Here is a 19,313-nt window from a genome sequence, read left to right as displayed (position 1 = left end):
AAATAATAACGATATAACTACCATCTACTTTAGAATATATGCATTTGTCAACTATATTATGCATGAAACCATGAGATAGTATTTTAGAATCAAACTTCTCATGCCACTGTTTTGGTGCTTGTTTTAATCCATACAAAGATTTGACTAATCTATATACTTTATTTTCATTTCCTGGTAGAACGAAACCTTCAAGTTGTTTCATGTATACCTCCTCATTGAGGTCACCATTCAGGAATGCGGTCTTTACATCCATTTGGTGGATGTGAAGATGATGTATAGAAGCTAGTGCAAATAATATCATAATGGATGTTATCCTAGCTACAGGTGAGTATGTGTCAAAGTAATCTATCTCTTGTTTTTGTCTAAAATCCTTAACTACTAGTCAAGCTTTAAAGGTTTGGATAGTCCCATCAGTGTAATATTTCTTCCTAAATACCCACTTACAACCTATGGGTTTAGAACCTGGAGGTAAGTTTACTAGTTCCCATGTTTGGTTTGATAATATGGATTCCATTTCATCATTTATAGCTTCTTTCAAGAAAGTTGAGTCTCTAGAGGATACAACATCTTTATATGTTTTAGGATCATCTTCTATAGTCATCACTATAGGTATTTTTCTTATAACATTTTCTCTATCTCCTTCTACAAGATGGAAAATGACGCGTTATGAGTCTATGTAGTCATCTCCTAGACTCTTCTCTATTCTTGTCCTTTGACTCTTACGAGGTTCAACAGGAGCTTCCACTATCTGTGGAGCTGTGCTATATGATTCTCTATTAGGAGTTTGGATTTCATTATCTTTTGATTCAAAGGATAGTGAGTTCTCAAAGAACTCAACATCTCTTGATTCTATTATTGTATTAGACTTTATGTCTAGAAGTCTATAAGCTTTACTATTTTGTGCATACCCTTCGAAGGTGTACTTAATAGCTCTTGGTCCTAACTTAGTTCTTTTTGGATTAGGGGTTTTGCAATATCCAAGACACCCCCACACTTTTAGATATCCTAGGTTAGGTTTTCTACCTCTCCATGTTTCATATGGAGATATTTTATACTTTTTAGACGGAATTCTATTTATTATATGGAATGCTGCAAGCAGTGCCTCTCCCCATAGACTTAGTGGCAACTTTGCTCTTATCAGTATTGAGTTGACCATTTTTACTAATGTTCTATTTTTTCTTTCAGCTATTCCATTTTGTTGAGGTGTGTATGGCGTTGTACATTGATGTATCAGTCCATGTTCTTCACAGAAGTTATCGAATTCATTGGAGAAGTATTCTCCTCCTCTATCGCTACGGAGAATTTTTATCTTCTTATTCAGTTGATTCTCTACTTCTGCTTTATATATTTTAAACATATTTAACGCTTCATCTTTGCTCTTTAACAGATAAACATACACATCTAGAACAATCATCTATAAAGGTTATGAAGTACCATTTACGTCAACGAGTAAGAATGCCCGTTTAACTCATAGATATCACTGTGCACAAGATCCAATACTTGAGATGATCTTTCAACATTTGGAAAAGATTTCTTCGTCATTTTGGATCTTATGCACACTTCACATTTATCGGTTTCATTATCTATGTATGAGATTAAACCATTCTTAGCCATGAATCTCAAGGTACTATACCCTATATGGGCTAGCCTATCATGCCACACTCTAGCAGATTTAACCATATACGCAGAAGTGCTACTTTCATTCAGAGAAAACTTAATCATCCCATTACAAGCATATCCCTTTCTGACAAAATTTTCATTCTTGGACAGAATCAGTTTACCTGACTCATACACCACCCGTATGCCTGGTTTTCCCAGAAGATCCCCAGAAACTAAGCTTCACCTCATGTCTGGGACGTGCAGTACATTAGTTAGAATCACTTTCTTTTCAGAGGTGAATATCAGTTCGACAGTTTCTTTGCCGACAACCTTTGATCGGACTTCATTACCCATTTGGACTTCTTGACCATCGGTCAATTCCTCATAGGTTTTGAAGGCTGATTTGTCGTAGCACACATGTATAGTAGTGGCAGTATCATACCACCACCCTGGAACTTTGCCTTGGATGGTATTCACCTCAGTGATCATATCTATGATATCGCCTTCTTCTACTGCACTTGCCTCTTTTTTAGATTTGCGATAGTGGCATACTCGAGTATAGTGCCCGGTTTTTCCACAGACATGGCATGGGCCCTTGAACTTTCCGTTCTTCTTTTGGGTGTTCTTCTTAAATTTTTCTTTATTAGGTTTCAGGGAATCGTCCTTCTCGGGATATTTATTATTAGTGTTTTCTACAGCATGTACCTTGGACGAGGTATTCCCGTTATCATTTTTTCTATTGTGGTTACGGGATTCTTCCTTAATCCGGAGGTATTTTTAGATTTGTTCCAGTGTGTAATCCTTGATTTTATGCAGCAACTTTTTTCTATAGTCTTTCCACATTGGTGGCAATTTGGCGATTATAGCCTCGACTTGGAATGATTCAGGAAGATCGATTTTTATCGCTTTGATTTTGTTTACTATTAGCTACAGTTCTTGGATTTGGGGCAGCAGCGGTTTATTATCTATCATGCTGAAGTCAAAATACCTGACGATGAGAAACTTGTTGGTACTTTCTTCTTCAGCCTTATATTTGAATTTCAGGGTAGCCCAGATCTCCTTTGCTAATGACGTTTGTTGGTACAGATCATATACACGGTCGAAGAGAGCGTTCAAAATGTGTCCTCGACACAAGAGTTCATCTTCGGCTCGTTTGGTGCGGGCAGCCACCTGTTCAGGTCTGTCTTTATCGGATGCTTCAGGTAGCGCTTGTAGATTTGGATCTAATATGTAATAGATCTTTAGCGCTGTCAGGAGAAATTTCAGCTTGTCATGCCATCTTGTAAAATTGGTTCCATCGAATCGATCAAGACATATTAAGTCCTGATTTATCAACTTGATGGATGAAACCAAAAAATTGTCGGACAACATTACAGAATAACGCTTTAAGATTGTTGGAGATTATACAGATTAATATATTTCTGTATAATGTGGAAACCAAAAAATTACAAAATAATCTGAAATCAGGACAGGCTGAAGCACGTCTGAAACGCTGTCCTTAAAGCATTATTTGCCCCTACTCTAGTAAATTGAGTATGCTGATAGGTTACAGGCAAACCGCTTCTAGGATACGACGAGCCTGGTGTGGGTCTGCATTCAGCAAACACGAAGGCCCACCAAATGGAACTCTTATACACTCTATCTAGCAGAATTACAATATAGAAAAAGTCTCCAAAGAGAAAGAAAGAGAAGAAATTTCTTTTGATTTAGACCACTACACTGGTCAGTTCTTCAGCCTTCAGCCACTGGTTCAGATGAACCGTTATAGACCACACCGTTGGTCTGTTTTTTTAGCAAAGGTTCAACCCTTGCTGTCTTGCTGGAACCACTGGACTATTAGAGAGAAGTAGTGAGCTGTGTCTCAATTCGTATGGGTTTGCTAGAGTGGGTTAAGAGATGGTTTGGAAACCCATTCAGACCCTCTTTTTATAAGATATGATGGTTGGGGGTTATGGTCCAGGGAATTAAATCCCATGACCGTTTTTTAGCTGTTGGAGAAAACTAGCCATTTTATGGCCATTTTCTGACTGTTATGCATGGGCCATTAAGCTGCTGCATGCTGACTGTTGTGAGACAGCAGCTAGTCGTTTTCTAGCTGTTGCACTAGCCATGTAGCAGTTACAGCTGGATCCTACACTAACTACACAGCTGTTACAGATCTGCTGCAATAGCTCTATTTTCCAGCCCTCTATATATTTTGGAGGATTCTCATTCAATCCTCTAGTCTCCCCTTCATCCAGCCATTTGCCTTAGTCACTTAGTCGCACCACAACTCGCACACGTCTCACTTCGGTTCACTCAAGGTCGCGAAGGAGCGACCCTCTGCGACACGATGTAGACGTGCGAAGTGCGCCACTAGCGCCTCTACAGCCACACTGCCTCACATGCCCACGCCTTCGCACCGAGCCCGTGACCGAGACTGAAACCGAGTCCGAGCCCGAGTCCGTGCCCGAGCGCGAGCGCAGGTGTTCCAGTGCATCCATAGTCCATGGACTAGGTGAGTAAATATTATAATACTCCACTGTTTTCATTTAAACCATTTTTTCTTCTCTTCCCTTTCCCATGTGGGACTATTCCTAAAAACCCACAAAACGGTATTTTTCAAAACAAAAAATAATATATCATATATTATTTTTTATTATTAAAATATATTTTATTAAAATCAATATTTTTTGCAACAATACCCACCGTGCATGACATCCAATCCGTCCATCAGCCCCCACATTTTCCCCTTAGATCACAAAGATCAAGCTGATTCAAAACTCAGGTGGATCACACTTGAAGCCTATAAAAATATGTTGTATGGCCCACCTGATCTTTAGAATCCCCTGAGGAGCTGTACATGAGTCAAGTTAGCTCAGTCAGCTTGCTCGACTCGACTTGGAAAAGCTTGACTTGCCTTGGCTCGAGGATTTGGATGAGTCAAGCTGGCTTTTGGAGCTTGAAAAAATTCCAAGCCGAGTTCGAGCTTCCCCGTGCTTGAATCGAACCTCAAGTCAAATCAACTCGGATCGAATCAGCTTAGTGACTTGCTTATTTTGATATTGATGTTGCTCACTAAGGGCCTGTTTTGCCAGTTGCATTAGGTGGGATTAAGGTGGATGAAATTGTAAAAGTTACAATAAATGCATGAGTAAGGTATTGTCCCTAGATGAATGCATGCATTAAAAATAAATTTGAGGATTTACTTTCAAATTACACTTGAATTGAAACTGGATGAAGCAAAAATCCATCATCCATAGGATTAGTAATCCCATCTCACACTTTCTAACACAAGGCTCATTTTCCATAGCATACAAAGTTAATTTTAATCCCATCTCACACTCCTTCCAAACATGTCATTCCCAATTTCAAAGTGGGATTAGTAATATGATCCCATTTAATACAACTTAATACCATTGTCCAAACAGGCCCTAAGTGTTTGATGAAATGACTTAACGAAGTATTGTTTCGGGTGTGTACATTCTCTGCAGATCAACTGGTGGCGAGGAAGGAATGGATACGAAACCAATCACTAAAAAAAATGCACATTATAAAACTTTCCTCATATCTTGATTTTGATGTTGCTCGCTGAGTGTTTAATAAAATATCTGTAAGGCGTTGTTACTATTTTGCATTATGTGAGAAATTTGAGATGCATTCTATGTTTGAGAAAATACCGGCTCGAACGGCCCGAACTGCTGACCAAACCAAGCCGAGCCGAGTTCGATCTGGGATTAGCTACTGGTTAAGCCGAGCCGAGTTCGATCTGGGATTAGCTACTGGTTAAGCCAAGCCGAGCTGTGCCAAGCTCGACTCGGTTTCGACTCGTTTAAAGCTCTCACGTGCCTATTCAATATTCATCCTGTTTGGGCACATCTTTCGAATGAATTGGACTCGAATATGAAAAACAGGTGAGCCCGACAGTCGGGCCGGAAGGCTTTACCATGGCCATTCCCATCTCAAAATTTCTCCATTGTGTGAACCACTTGTTTCTCGGCTCGTAACGATCTTTTGCATACAGGATGAAGTTGATGGGCCTGTCCTTATGGACGGATTGGATGTGGCCCCTACATAACGGTGGGCCCCACACACTGCATTGTAAAATAAGCTCATCCCATAAACATTGCAGAGGAACCAGACTCAAATTAACAAAAGATACATTAGAAAAATCATTCATTCCATTAATTTCACAACAACGACAAAAATAACAACCATAGCAAGACTACACAACCACAACCAATGAAGGCGAGAGAAGGGAAATGTGTGTATGTGTTTATTACCGGATCAACCGGTATAAATGTGGATGCCGACAGCTAAAATGAGGATAGTAAAAACGGCAAAGAAGATAAGAGTGTGGACAGCAATGGCCTTGCCGTTGGTGTGGAAGCTCCCAAACTCCACGTGTCGGTTGTTACCCGGTAGCTGGAAGAGGAGGCCCGGTGAGAGTAGTATAAACAGTACCACGCCGATTACAACGGGAGCCCAGTCCCCCATCGCCGACGATCTTATCAAAAAACACAGACGGCGAGTTTTTGAAGGAAGAGCAGATCGAGTGGCTGAAGGCGGAAGGAACGAACAATAATCGGCGTTAGCACGTTTGGAATCGATTCTCGAATTATAAAGAAAAAATTGCTGGATCTTACTCGCGCGAGTAAATAAAGGACCCGGATTAGGTGCTATCCGGGTAACACGTCGGAGTTACCCTTACCGTGGGGCCCACCTTAATGATGGTTTATATATCCACGCCGTCCATCCGTTTCTTCATTCGACTTTAGGTAGTGATACTAAAAATTAGGTAGATCCAAATATCAGGTGGACCATACTACAGGAAGGAAACAGTGGTAATTAAACGTCCACCATTAAAAACTTCCTAGGGTCCACATTAATAGCTACTGTAACGTTTCCTTTCCATCCAACCCCTTGATAAGGTCAAAAAGATCTGTATGAAGGGAAAATATACAGATAATCTTGATCCAAAACGTGTGGCCTATAAGAAGCTTTTAATGATCATTCACCATTGTTTTCGGTTGTGTGGTCCACCTAAGACTTGGATCCGTTTAATTTTTGCTATGACTTCTTAAAATAATATGTGAAAACGGATGGACGGCGTTGATATATATAAAAAAACCATCAACTTGGGACCCACATGGTGAGGGCAACACCCACTTAGGTGTTATCGGAGGCATCCGGGTTCTGAGGGGCCACCATGATGTAAGGGTTTTATCCACTCCGTCTATCCATTTTTTCATATCATTCTAAGGCTATAAGCCTGTATTAGAGGTAGATCCAAGGCTAAGTGGATCACACCGTTGGAATTAAATTCTTGCCGTTGAAAGCTTCTTGAGGGCCACAGAAGTTTTGAATCAATCTGATACTTTTTTTTTTCTTATCCTTCATTGAGGTTTATATGACCTTATGAACAGTTTGGATGGAAAATAAACATCACAGTGGGACGTAGGAAAGTTTCAATGGTGGACGTCATCATCACTGCTGCTTCCTGTAGTGTGGTCCACTTGAACTTTGGATGTATCTCATTTTTTTTGTTTGCGGCCCAAAATGATGTAGGAAAATGGATGGACGGTGTGGATAAAACCCATATATCACAGTGGACCCCTCACAGGCCCTGTCTTTGCCGGGACAAATGGGGTAGTACCCAATCCGTGTCACAGCTGAAGTGTGGAATGGACTGTATTTTTTTTCATAAAAATTCTAAACAGTGTATTATATCAGATCTGATGGAAGGATCTCTCACACGTATTCCATAGTAGCACGTACGTTCTTCGTGCGTATGGCAGGCTCACACGCGTGTGGATCAAAGATGTTTGGTAGAATGCATGCGGGCGTATTGTTACAAGATACGCCTGGACTTTTAATCTTAGGATATGAGGTCATCTTTCAATGATCCAAACCATTTATAATTAAGGTCACATGGGAAATAGGAAAGAAAATAATAATTTTTAGATTTTTACAACCTTCCACTAACCTCTGAATATTTCAATGGGCCTAGATCTCTTACACGGACACCATCCAATGGTGGAAACCAGGCACCGGATGGTAACTGGGGGAGGGCCCAGGGCCTGCATTTCATGAAAACCACATGAGCGGCATTGTTTGGATCTCACTCATTCATTCGCACACAATAAGAGGGGGTTTGGATCGTTACTTAAGATAAGCTGCTTATGCCTCAAGTGTCTTATCTTAATTTCTACTTAATAACTTAAAGTGATTGAGCAACTTTAAGTATAAAAATTACTTATAATTGGTTTAAAATCTCAAATAAGTTGCTAATCTACTGATGTAAGTAGAAAAACTAACTTATTTGGTGGTATCCAAAAGGGCTTATTTGGATACTACCAAATAAGTTACCTTTTCTACTTATAGCAATAGATAAGTAAATTATTTGAGAAAAGTTTGGATCATGATCCATTATAAGTAATTTTTTATTTAAAGTTATTTAATTACTTTAATTTAATAAGTAGAAACTAAGATAAGCTATTTGAGGCATAAATAACTTTATAAGTTACAGTCCAAACACCCCCTAATAGCTCCACCACAGGGAAATATGGGGTTCAGCGGGCCACCAATGAAATCTTCATGGGGCTAACTAAAGGTTTTGATTAGGCTAATAGTCAACTATTATTTCTTAACCCTAAGGTTGATGTTATATAAATATTACGGAGCTCCCAAGAGGTGTATTAAAAATGTTAAAAATAAAATTCTTAAATTTCTCTAATCATTTTTATCTTATCTTCTATTTATATCAATCACAACCTACGAAATCTTAATCATTTTATTTTAAGATTTCTATCTTTCAAGTCACATTAAAGTCTTGTCACCTTGATTTGCTTTAAGGTATCTACATTGGTAGACTGAGTGAAGGATACCTCGCTTCGGTTTCAACATTGAGGTCTTGGTATTGGTATCGATTCCCAAGTGGGGGTGGCTAACAATTAAGTGTGAACTGACAATTAGGGGTATACTAACAAGCTAAAAAAAAAAAGTATCTACATCAGCGGTGTTTGCTATTGTAATATCTTGGATTTTCACTGTTTTGGATTTCCAAAAATCCATCAATTTTTTAATTTTATTTTTTATTTTATTAACCTAAATATTACTTAATAACCATTAGCACTCAATGTTAGTGTATACAGGGGTGGTACCAGTAAAGAACCGCACTGGTCTGATTAATCAGCCGTAGGAAGCCAATGAATCCGCTCGATCACTTGAACATCAGGTGTAGTGTAATGTCCCGCCTAACCAGAATAGTATCCTAGGGCGTCCACGTAGGATTTGCCACAGGACCATTCGTTTAAGCCACTCGTAGTGAGGTATCACAAATAAATTAGACCAAGATTAGCCTAATTGAATAGACCATGCGGGTCTTGATAGAACCTGGTATGGGCCTCTAAGCCAGATGGCCGTTTACACCTAGCGACAGCCTGTGCAGGCTATACCGGGACATGGGAAGGTCAGAAAATCATAAAAATTTAGGGGAGCATAGATCTCACTGGGCTTGGGGACCATCGCGGACTACGGACCCAGTAGACACCCAGAAGTAGAATTTGACACTTGCCAGATGCGCCCCACCAATTCCAGAATTAAAATCTGACACGTGTAAATAAAACTGAGATATAAGACATTTCAGCCATCGAATTTCTTTATAATTTACGATGAGGGTCTAATGTATTTTTCTACTCCCGTCCACAAACTCTGGGAGCCGATCGTGGAACGGTGACCGTTGATCGCAAATCGGACTCCTGTGACCAAACCTTATATCCGATCGTTCCCAAATTTTACATGGCACTTCATTGGGCCATGGAGCACCTATCTTATAAGTTTCGTGGCCAGAGGGCCACCAGAACTACTCCAATCACCGGAATGGACCCCATAGGGCCATTTGAAGATCAGAACCGTTTACTCAAACCCCATATCCGTTTATCCGTTTGCTCCAAATTTTATATGGCCCCTCACTAGGCCATAAAGCACCTACACACCAAATTTGGTGGCCAAGGAGGTTTTGGGTCCGCCCCAAAGCCAATGAGGAGTCCTAGAGGGCCATTGTAGGAATTCATTGAAACTTAAGGCCAGATGACCCAAATCTAACCGACCCTTTACTAACTAATCAAAGCAAGCATGACTAAATTAAAGATCTGACTAGAGCAGAGTCAGATAAGGCCCGGATCTTGAATAATAGATCAAATCAACCCCCATATCTGTTGATCGGCGCATCCAAATGGCGGGCCGATCATATCCATACGTGGATCATCATTAGGGCTAACTATCCTATGGTGTAAATCATTCTGTACACCCCATAGTGGGCCCTAGAGCTTAGAAAGACCCTCCCATAAGTCTAGTATAGTAAAAACCTAGCTCTTGGGGCCATTTACGCCAAATCTGGCATTATAAAAGGGCCTCATTTGGGCACCCCCTCTCCCCATACGATTTTGCCCTAGAGGAAAGGAAGAGAGAAGAGAGAAAAGGGAGAAAGAAGAAAAGAAGAAGAGAGGAAAAGAGTGAAGGTGACAAGGTAGACCCTAGATCGAGGTGGGGCCCAAGAAAATCAAACCCCACAACTCCCTACCTCGTCTCCAAGAGGAAACCTTCCTCCGCGACTGCCATTTCATTCCGTTGATCGCCTAGGTAAGATCCATCACCCATTTTTCTTGAAAACCTTATGATGAGGAGGGGTTTACATGGGATTCTAACATGCAATGTTTTGCTTTAGGGATTCCGGCCAATTGACCCAAAATCCACACTCCTAGGTCGTTTCCAAGTCTTCAATGATCCATAGGTGCGGACTATTATCCTTAGGTGGCCTAGCACCGCTTATAATAGGAGTTTAATGATTTTGTTCGTTTGGTATGATGTATTGAAGAATCTAGAGGAAACCTAGGGATGGTATGTTGTTGGAATTGTATGATTTGCATGGTTAGTTCGCATTTGATGTTGACTTTGCCTCTCACATGAATTAGTATATGAATAACTACATGCTCACGTTTGATCAATTTCTTCTCATATGTGTTGTTTTATGTTTGCTTAACTCATCACTCTTGTGTATTTGATCCTTTGCGGTGTAGGAAGTGTGTAACTTCCTCCCTAATCTACATCACTCACATGCACCTTGTTCATATTGTTGTAGCATGCGTGTTAGGAATAATCGAACCATATATTGTGATGTTGGTAAATATGATATCATTATGCTAGTTGGTAATCTTAATTGTTGGCATGTTAAGAGTCATTATAAAATCTTTGGATTGGATAGGAAACTTGAGGAGAGACGGTAGCCCCATTGGTAGGGCTACCCAAAGCTAAACCCATGAATTTGGGCGGGTACGTGTGGGCGACAGTAATTCGACTACATGGGCCTCTTGTGCTTGATGTCTTCCGTCACGTGCTCGCCTGACTCGTGCGGTCTAGCCTATCGACTGTTCAACCCTGTTTGTTAACCATGTTTGCTCACTTATGTATGCAATCTGAAACACCCTACCACCGTTGTAGCCCATCGATACCGAATGAAATATTGATCCACAGTTTCGTGAGTCGGGTATGGTGGATGGGACACTATGTCCGAGATGTCCGCCTACGCTGGGGTGACACGCCTCCCCGTAGTGACCGCGAGCGATCCCTTTCTCTCAGCACTCCCCGTGTGCTTGAAGTCGGGGACGGGGAACCCGACGGGATCAAGGATCATGGGGTCTTGGCCTCATACGTTGGGGGGTCTTGGCCTCGCAACTAGTTCAGGGCATTTTGATATGTGGGGTGTATCAGATTTTCAAATCTACTGGATGAATGGACTTAACTAAAACGCGGTTAACATCATCATTGCACGACATTAGCTAGGTTGGCGACTCGGCAGTCGAGGCCGCTCTGAGAAAGTGTTGACATACGCAATCGTTAGACGGAGTCGCTCGAGGGAGAGTTGTGGCGAGGGCATACATCATATCATCCACCATGCATGTGCATTACTAAGATTAGTTAGGTGTTTGTAAATGATTGTTTTTCATTAAATTCTTACTATAACTGATGCTTGTTACAACTTAAGACTAATAACACCCACGGAGTTGATCACTCACTCCCACTCTGGGATGGTGTTTTAAAACACCAACCAGACTCGCCCGTAGATGCAGGTGATATAGGGTATATGGAGCAGGGTGAGATGAGCCTTAAAGAGGATGAGTTCTCCTACTTCCAGCTGATGAGCAGGACCTCATCGGATCAGGAGGCGGGACGTTGGATTTCTGAGTAGCAGACTTAGTCCTATTCCTTTGGACATGATATTTTTGTGATTTTGGTTGGCCAACGCCTTAGGTGACCCATCTGTATTATTTTGAACCTGTATATATGTATATCTCTTTCATTTCAGTAGACTAGTTGTGGTTGTGTTCATGCTTCAAGTAATTCCAAGTTGCGCAACTAAATTTGATTAACCGCAAAACTATAAAATTTATGATAAGTGACACTTGGGAACTCGAGAGTCGAGTGTATGCACGACCCCCGATTTTCAGGGCGTTACAGCTATATGGCTCGGACTCGAGTCTTCCTGTAACACCCTGAAAATTGGGGGTCGTGCATACGCTCGACTCCCGAGTTCCCAGGGTCACTTATAATCGGTTTTCATTAATATGCGATTAATCCAAGTTTAAAGGCGCAGCATGGAATTACTTGAAACATGAAGCACGATCACAACTAGTCTGCTGAAATGAAAAGAGATTATTATATACATGTCCAAAATGATATAAAAAGGGTCGCATCAGGCGTTGCCCAACAAAATCACAAAAGGAATATCATGCCCAAAAGAATAGGGCTGAGTCCACAACTCAGCGATCCAAATCCTGTCTATTAGGCCGACGAGGAAATATCCATCAGCTGAAAGTAAGAGAACTCGTCCTCCTCCTCGAGGCTCGCATCGCCAGGCTCCACGAAATCCGCATTACCTGCATCTATGAACGGGTCTGGTTGGTGTTTTAAAACACCGTCCCAGAGTGGGAGTGAGTGATCAACTCAGTGGGTGCTATTAGTCTTAAGTTGCAACAAGCATCAATTATAATAAGAATTTAATGAAAAACAATCAATCATAAACATATATCTAGTCTTGTTAATGTGCATGCATGCAGGATGATATGATGTATGCCCTCACCACAACGCTCCCTCGTGCGACAACATCTAACGATCGCCAATGCTAACACTCCCTCAGTGCGACCTCGACTGCCGAGTCGCCAACCTAGCTAATGTCATGCAATGATGATGTTAACCGATTTTTTAGTTAAGTCCATTCATCCAGTAGATTTGGGAACCTGATACACCCCATGTATCAAATGCCCTGTACTAGTTGCGAGGCCAAGACCCCCCAATGTGTGAGGCCGAGACCCCGCGATCCTTGACCCCGTCGAGTTTCCCCCATCCCCGACTTCAAGCACATGGGGGGTGCTGAATGTGGGGTCGCTCGTGGTCACTATGGGGAGGCGCGTCACCCCAGCGTAGGCCGACAGCTCGGACACCGTGTCCTATTCCACCATGCCCGGCTCACGAGACTATGGATCAATATTCCATCCGGTATCGATGGGCTACAACGGTGGTGGGGTGTTCCAGTTTCCATACATATGTGAGCAAACAAGGTTAACAAACTAGGTGGGTCAGCCAGTGGACTAAACCGCATGAGCCCAGGCAAGTATGTGGCAGAACGATATCGGGTACAAGCGACCCATGTAGCCTGACTACTGCCGCCCACACTTACTCGTCCAAACCCATGAGTTTAGCCTTAAGGTGGTCCTACCAACGGAACCACCTTCACTTTCCTCATGTTCCTAACCAACCCAATGGTAGGAATAGTGACTCATAGCATGCCAACTACTAATGTAACATCAAACATATTCAACACCATGTTCTCATGTTGTTCAACATACAATTCAAATTTCCCTACAAGCAAATCATTAATATTATAAATAAAGTGTATGTGTGTGGTGTGGGTTAATGAGGAAGTTAAAACTTCCTCCATGTTGAGAAATCATATGTACATGAGTAATGAAATCATACGAAATATGAAGCAACAACGTATAAAAATCAACACGGCATGAGCATATGATCATCCATACATCAAATCATGTGAGAAACATAAACGACATCATGAGAGAGAGAGAGTCAAACATATAAATCCATACCATTTCAACCAACATACAATTCTTATGATTTCCTAGGCTTTTAAAAATAACATCCAAGCAATCAAAATCATTAATCTCGTATTAAAATTGGTGCTAGGTCACCTAAGAGTAATAGTCGGCACCTATGGATCGTTGAGATCTTGGAAAACGACCAAGAAGCACCAAACTCAATGTTGATCGGCCGAAATCCTAAGACAATGCACTTGCATGTTAGGATTTCATACATTTCTTAACTCAAACCCAAAGATTACCAAAAATGATAGGTGCTTACCTCCCCATTCGGATAGAAGTGGCTTGTAGTTGTGCATATGGGAAAGGAAAGATATTTCTCTAAGGCCCCAAGCTTCCTTGGGCCTTACCTCCTACCACACACCCCTTTCCTTTCTTCTTCCTCTCTTTCTCCTCCTTTCTCCTCTTCCTCTTCTCCCTTTCTCTCTTTTCTCTCTTCTCTCTTTCCTTTCTCTAGGGCAAATTCGTATGGGGAGAGGGGTGCCCCAAATGAGGCCTTTATATAGTGTCAGGTTTGGTGTAAATGGCCCTATGGGATGGGTTTTCACTATACTAGACCTATGAGAGGGTCTTTCTAGCCTCTAGGGCCCACTATGGGGTGTACAAGTCAATATACACCGTAGGATAGTTAGCCCTAATGAGGATCTACGTATGGATATGATCGGCTCGCCATTTGGATGCGCCGATCGACAAATATGATAAGAAGTCTGTTCAACGGTCACCAATAGTCGAGCAAGGCCGCAACTATACGGATATGAGTAGGGAAATATCCTTACTCCATGGGTAAAGTTTGGTCGCAAACCGACGGTTCGAAATCCTCAACTTTGCATAAGAATGGACGACTCAATTCACTTAAGTTCCAACTCCTTCCTTTAAGGTATTTGCACTTCTCATGCACTCGTCCTTCAGCTCAAGTTGACCGGCTCTGGACCGTACCCAGGTCTGATTCCCGCGATGGACGTCAAGCCCAATGAGACGGACATCATTCTATAGTTTTGGAACTAGTGGTCCACCAACGAGCGATATAGAGCTTGTTTGGATAACCGGGGTAGTTCTGGTGGCCCTCTGACCATGAAACTTATAGGATAGGTGCTCCATGGCCCGATGAAGGGCCATACAAAATTTGAGAATGATCAGATATGGAGTTTGGTCGCACGGGTCTGATTCGGGATCAACGGTCATCGCGCCATGATCGGGACCCAGATTTTTGTGGACGGGTGTAGAAAAATACATTAGACCCTCATCATAAATTATGAAGAAATCTGATGGCTGAAATGTCCTACATTTCAGTTTTATTTACACGTGTCAGATTTCAATTTTGGCATTGGTGGTGCGCATCTGGCAAGTGACAGATTACACTTCTGGGTGTCCACTGGGTCCGTGGTCCGCGATGGTCCCCAAGCCCAGTGAGATCTACGCTCCCCTCAATTTTTATAATTTTCTAACCTTCCCATGTCGCGGTATAGCCTGCACGGGCTGCTGCCAAGTGTAAATGGCCATTTGGCTTGACGGCCCGCACTTGGCCCAATCACAACCCGACTGGTCTACTCTAATGGGCTAATCCTAACTTAATTTAGTTATGGCACCAAACCATGAGTAGTTTAAACGAACGGTCCTGCGGCAAATCCTACGAGGACGCCTCAGTACACTGTTCTGGTTGGACGGGACGTTACATGATTAACCGGACTTGTGCGGTTCTTCACTGGTACACCCTGTATAAACTGACATTAAGTGCTAATGGTCATTAAGTAATATTTAGGTTAATTAAATAAAATAAAAATAAAAATTGATGGATTTTTTGAAATCCAAAACAGTAAAAATCAAGGATGTTACACTTCCATCTCCCTATTTTTTAGGTTAACATCTTAACATGAGTTTGCACAGCTAATTCACATAGTGGATTTCATACAAATATCACAATGGACCTTTTAAATCTTTTTGTTGTATAGGCTTTTCCTACAACTAGAATACTAGTAAGAAATTTACGTCCAAAAACATAACATCTTATCTTCAAAAGGGCACTTGAAGTCTCAAAGTATTTTAAATTGAATTTTAATTTGCATTGTGTGTTTAGATGGAATTTCAAAAATCTTATTTGTTTACTTAGCAAAATATACACTAAAAGGCTTACTCAACTAAATAAGCCCCAACGTGAGTCTTGGCATCGATTCCCTATTCGGGGTGGCTAACAGTGATGTGTGAACTGACAGTGGAGTGTACTAAAAAGCTAACAAAAAAAAAAAAGAAGAAGAAGAAGAAGAAGAAGAAGAAGCCCCAACGCGAGTCACTAAGAGGGTTGTAGCTAGGCTAGGCTAAGCAAGGCCAAGTGGGTCCATGTCTAACTAACAAAGTTAGGACCTGATTCTAAACCCAGCCTAACTCAAATTAGATATAGGTTATGGCTGGATTAGGCCAGACCATCAAACCCAGCCTCAACCTACAAGCTTAAGCTTGACCTAGATTAATAATAATAATAATAATAATAAAAGGAGTCACAGACTTGAGTTGGGCCAGACCATCAAAATTAAAATCACAGCCATCAGTTTTGCAACTAGGACCGGACATACCAAAACTCGTCCTTGCTCATTCCATGAGATGGGACCCAAGTCCAAGCCCAGCCCGAACCGGCATGAGCCAGGTAGATTGCTTTTCACCAGAGATTGAACCCAGGATTACTCACACACCACACTATCTCTACCAGCTTATATAAGTAGCGAGTGACAGTTTGGGGCATTTGTTTGAATGGTGTAGATTTCCATCTGTATCTCTACACCGTAATCATTCTAGATTTAAATACAGTCAACGGTCCCGATCCCATCAGGCCAGGGCTTGGGCCCTAAAATTGGCCCAAAGGCTGGGACTGGTCTTGAAATTCAGGCCTGATGCCTATCCATTAATGAGTGGCCCACCCTGCTGTAGATGAGGGCGTGGCCAATTCATATTGCACACAAGTGTGAAATCCAATCAATTCATCCCAAAGGTCCCACCATGTGGATGGCTTGGCTCGAAAGGCCGGTGGGCTCAAAAGAGGGGCTACATTAATAGAAACAACTGATCAAGAACTTGGTCATTTTTTTTCTTAGAAATCACTTATTTTGTAAATTTTGGCCCACTTAATTTGTGTGTGTGTGTGTGTAGGGCAAGGTTCAGGGGACGAGCCCACTAGATTCGACATCCACAAATGGCCCACTACATGGGTGAAGTACGTTGGTCCTTACATTGCCCTGTGCTTCAAACCATATGCCATAATGCCACCGTGTACTAATATGCACGTATGAGTGGAAATGCATGTTAATCATCTAACCATTTGATATATGGTCTTGACTTTAAAACTCTGGCAACAAGGGCCAATCTGGATTAAACCTTCAATGCAATACATGTTGTTGAATGTCTTAAATATGTCGACAGACAACTTCATCCATTCGAGCATATGTGGTGGATGCCGATTCCATCGACAAATTAGAAAAAAAAAAATTTATTTGATTGTTCGATAGTTTTAGAAGTTGCTACTATTTGATGTCATTGACGGGACTTTGATGTCGGTCGATGCTATCGAAGGTTCCATTAAGTGCGCGTGTAGAGTTGTGTAAGTGCGGAATTTAATTTTTATTCAAATTGAGTAATATAAGTACCATATTGACCAAGATTAGGGCAAGAAATGAGGGAATTAGTACTTTCTAACTTGTTCAAAATCTTCAAGGGTATAAATAGGGTTTTAAAAGAGACTTGATGGTTGTTTGAATAAGTAAGATCTACCATTTCTTGTAAATTTGTTTTTATAATACATTACTCATCCGTTTGTGTCATGATTTTTTCACCTAAAATTTGTATTGTCTTCTTATTAGGTTTGTTTTGTGTGAGTGTGATTACTTTGCTTGATTCTACTCTCTACATTTCCATGAGTCCCCACGATATGTGTACCGGCATACACAACATAAACATGAACTCATGGCTCATCGATCAGACGGTCTGGATTAATCACATATATGCTAATTTTACGGTGAAAGTGCGTTTGATGGACGCTGGAATTGTATTCGAGATAACAAATACCATAAAAATGTTTTATTATTACGTTATCAAAAGAAACACTGATAAAAGGGATCCAGTACAAAGTGAGTTCAGCACAACTCATGAGATAATAACAGCTCATGAACATTCACGAGACAGATGTGCACGCATTTTTAAGCAATCCTAATAATGGAACCCATTGTAGATGGAGAATAACCCAAAATTCACACTGATCGAAACTTCATACACATCCTATCAGTGTCCATGAAATGGATGGTTTGGATTAGGAAAATGGTTAGTTATCCAATTCTGACTTCAAGGACAGACGGTTGAGATCATCCAACAAGCGCGTATCTTAGCCTATTCTCCATTAGAAGTGGGGCCATGGCTTAGAGACTTTGGGCCAACTTGGTAACCAGTGGCAACCTCACATTATATATGGCGACGGAAAGAAGGAAAGAATAATAATTTAAAAAAAAAAAAAAACCAAAAAAATATCTGATGCTCGATCGCACGCTTGAAGGGCATACTCCGGCTTTCACTCCTGATAATTGAGGCCCGTTATTCTCTAATCCAGACCGTTGGTATTTTGTTAAATTCCATGGATGGACAACAACAAGAAATATAACATATAACAGATGGGAAAATCCTAATCATTCAATGTGACCCACAATGCTAAAAATAGAATAAAGCAACGGTCCAAATTTAAATTAAAATATCCCCAAGATCAGTGTCCATGATCTTCCATCCATATTCAATAAAACATACCAATGGTGTGGATTACCAAAACATAGGCCCCCATTGGTCAGACCCAAAAACCGGAGTACACTATTCAAGAGCCGATGTACATGTGAACACGAACGGCTAATAGGAAGATGCAAATAAAGGCGAAGTAGATGATGGAGTGCAGGAAAATCGATGCTCCGCTGGTTTGGAAGTTCCCGAAGTTCACGAACCGGGTGTGGCCTGGTAGCTGAAATATCAGACCGGGCGAAAGGAGTATGAAGAGCACCACGGAGATGAAAACCGGACCCCAATCTGACATTTTCGCCAAGTAATTTCTCTGTTTCTCTCTCTTTATCTGATGGTTGGGATTGAGAAGGGAGAGAGAGCGGTTTTAATGGTTGGATTTTGAAGGAAGTTTGAGAATCAAGTAACTGTCCGCACAGATTCATGTGCACCTTCGGTATATTTTATTTTTTAATATTTGAGAAATGATCCAGTGTTCTTAGAGAACTTGGAAGTTATAGTGCACCTAGTTGCATCTGGATAATTCAACTACCCAAGGAATGATCTGAGCTGTTCATTAATACCAGAAGGCATTTAAATGGTGACATGCTAAAAATCACCATGTGACAATTATCCTGTCCATAAACAATTTGAAAATATTTTGTAGCCGTTTTTCTTCCATATATGGATCCACAACAGAAATATTTCTTTAGGATCAGAAGCAATCCATACTGAGGCCCAACAAATAGGCGGTTCAGATTGTTGTTTGGACTATTTTTGTGCAAACGATATCGACAATATCTATGATAGAGGCGATGGTTAGGATCA

The 19,313-nt window shown here is 41.2% G+C and overlaps 1 protein-coding gene across 1 annotated transcript; it reads right to left on the bottom strand.

Annotated features, from left to right (window-relative positions):
* Nucleotides 1–5,741: 5,741 nt before the first annotated feature.
* LOC131238801 (uncharacterized) lies at nt 5,742–18,823 on the bottom strand. Its single transcript, XM_058236398.1, has 2 exons — nt 18,597–18,823; nt 5,742–6,257 (listed from the first exon to the last, which is right to left on the bottom strand). Exons 1-2 carry the CDS (start codon nt 18,799–18,801, stop codon nt 5,866–5,868), a joined length of 597 nt encoding a protein of 198 aa, XP_058092381.1. The 5' UTR covers nt 18,802–18,823; the 3' UTR covers nt 5,742–5,865.
* Between the last annotated feature and the right edge of the window lie 490 nt (nt 18,824–19,313).

Source organism: Magnolia sinica, chromosome 3 (genome assembly GCF_029962835.1).
Source record: "Magnolia sinica isolate HGM2019 chromosome 3, MsV1, whole genome shotgun sequence".
In the NCBI taxonomy this organism is placed as follows: domain Eukaryota; kingdom Viridiplantae; phylum Streptophyta; class Magnoliopsida; order Magnoliales; family Magnoliaceae; genus Magnolia; species Magnolia sinica.
This window is presented reverse-complemented; position numbering and strand designations above follow the sequence as displayed.

Bases quoted from the DNA above. Each gene is read 5' to 3' on its own strand.
- LOC131238801 (XM_058236398.1), bottom strand. From the start codon at position 18,801: ATGTCAGATTGGGGTCCGGTTTTCATCTCCGTGGTGCTCTTCATACTC. The intron at 6,258-18,596 runs GCTCTTGAATAG...TTACCCGGATAG, and splicing joins TCGTGTTCACATGTACATCG to CACCTAATCCGGGTCCTTTA.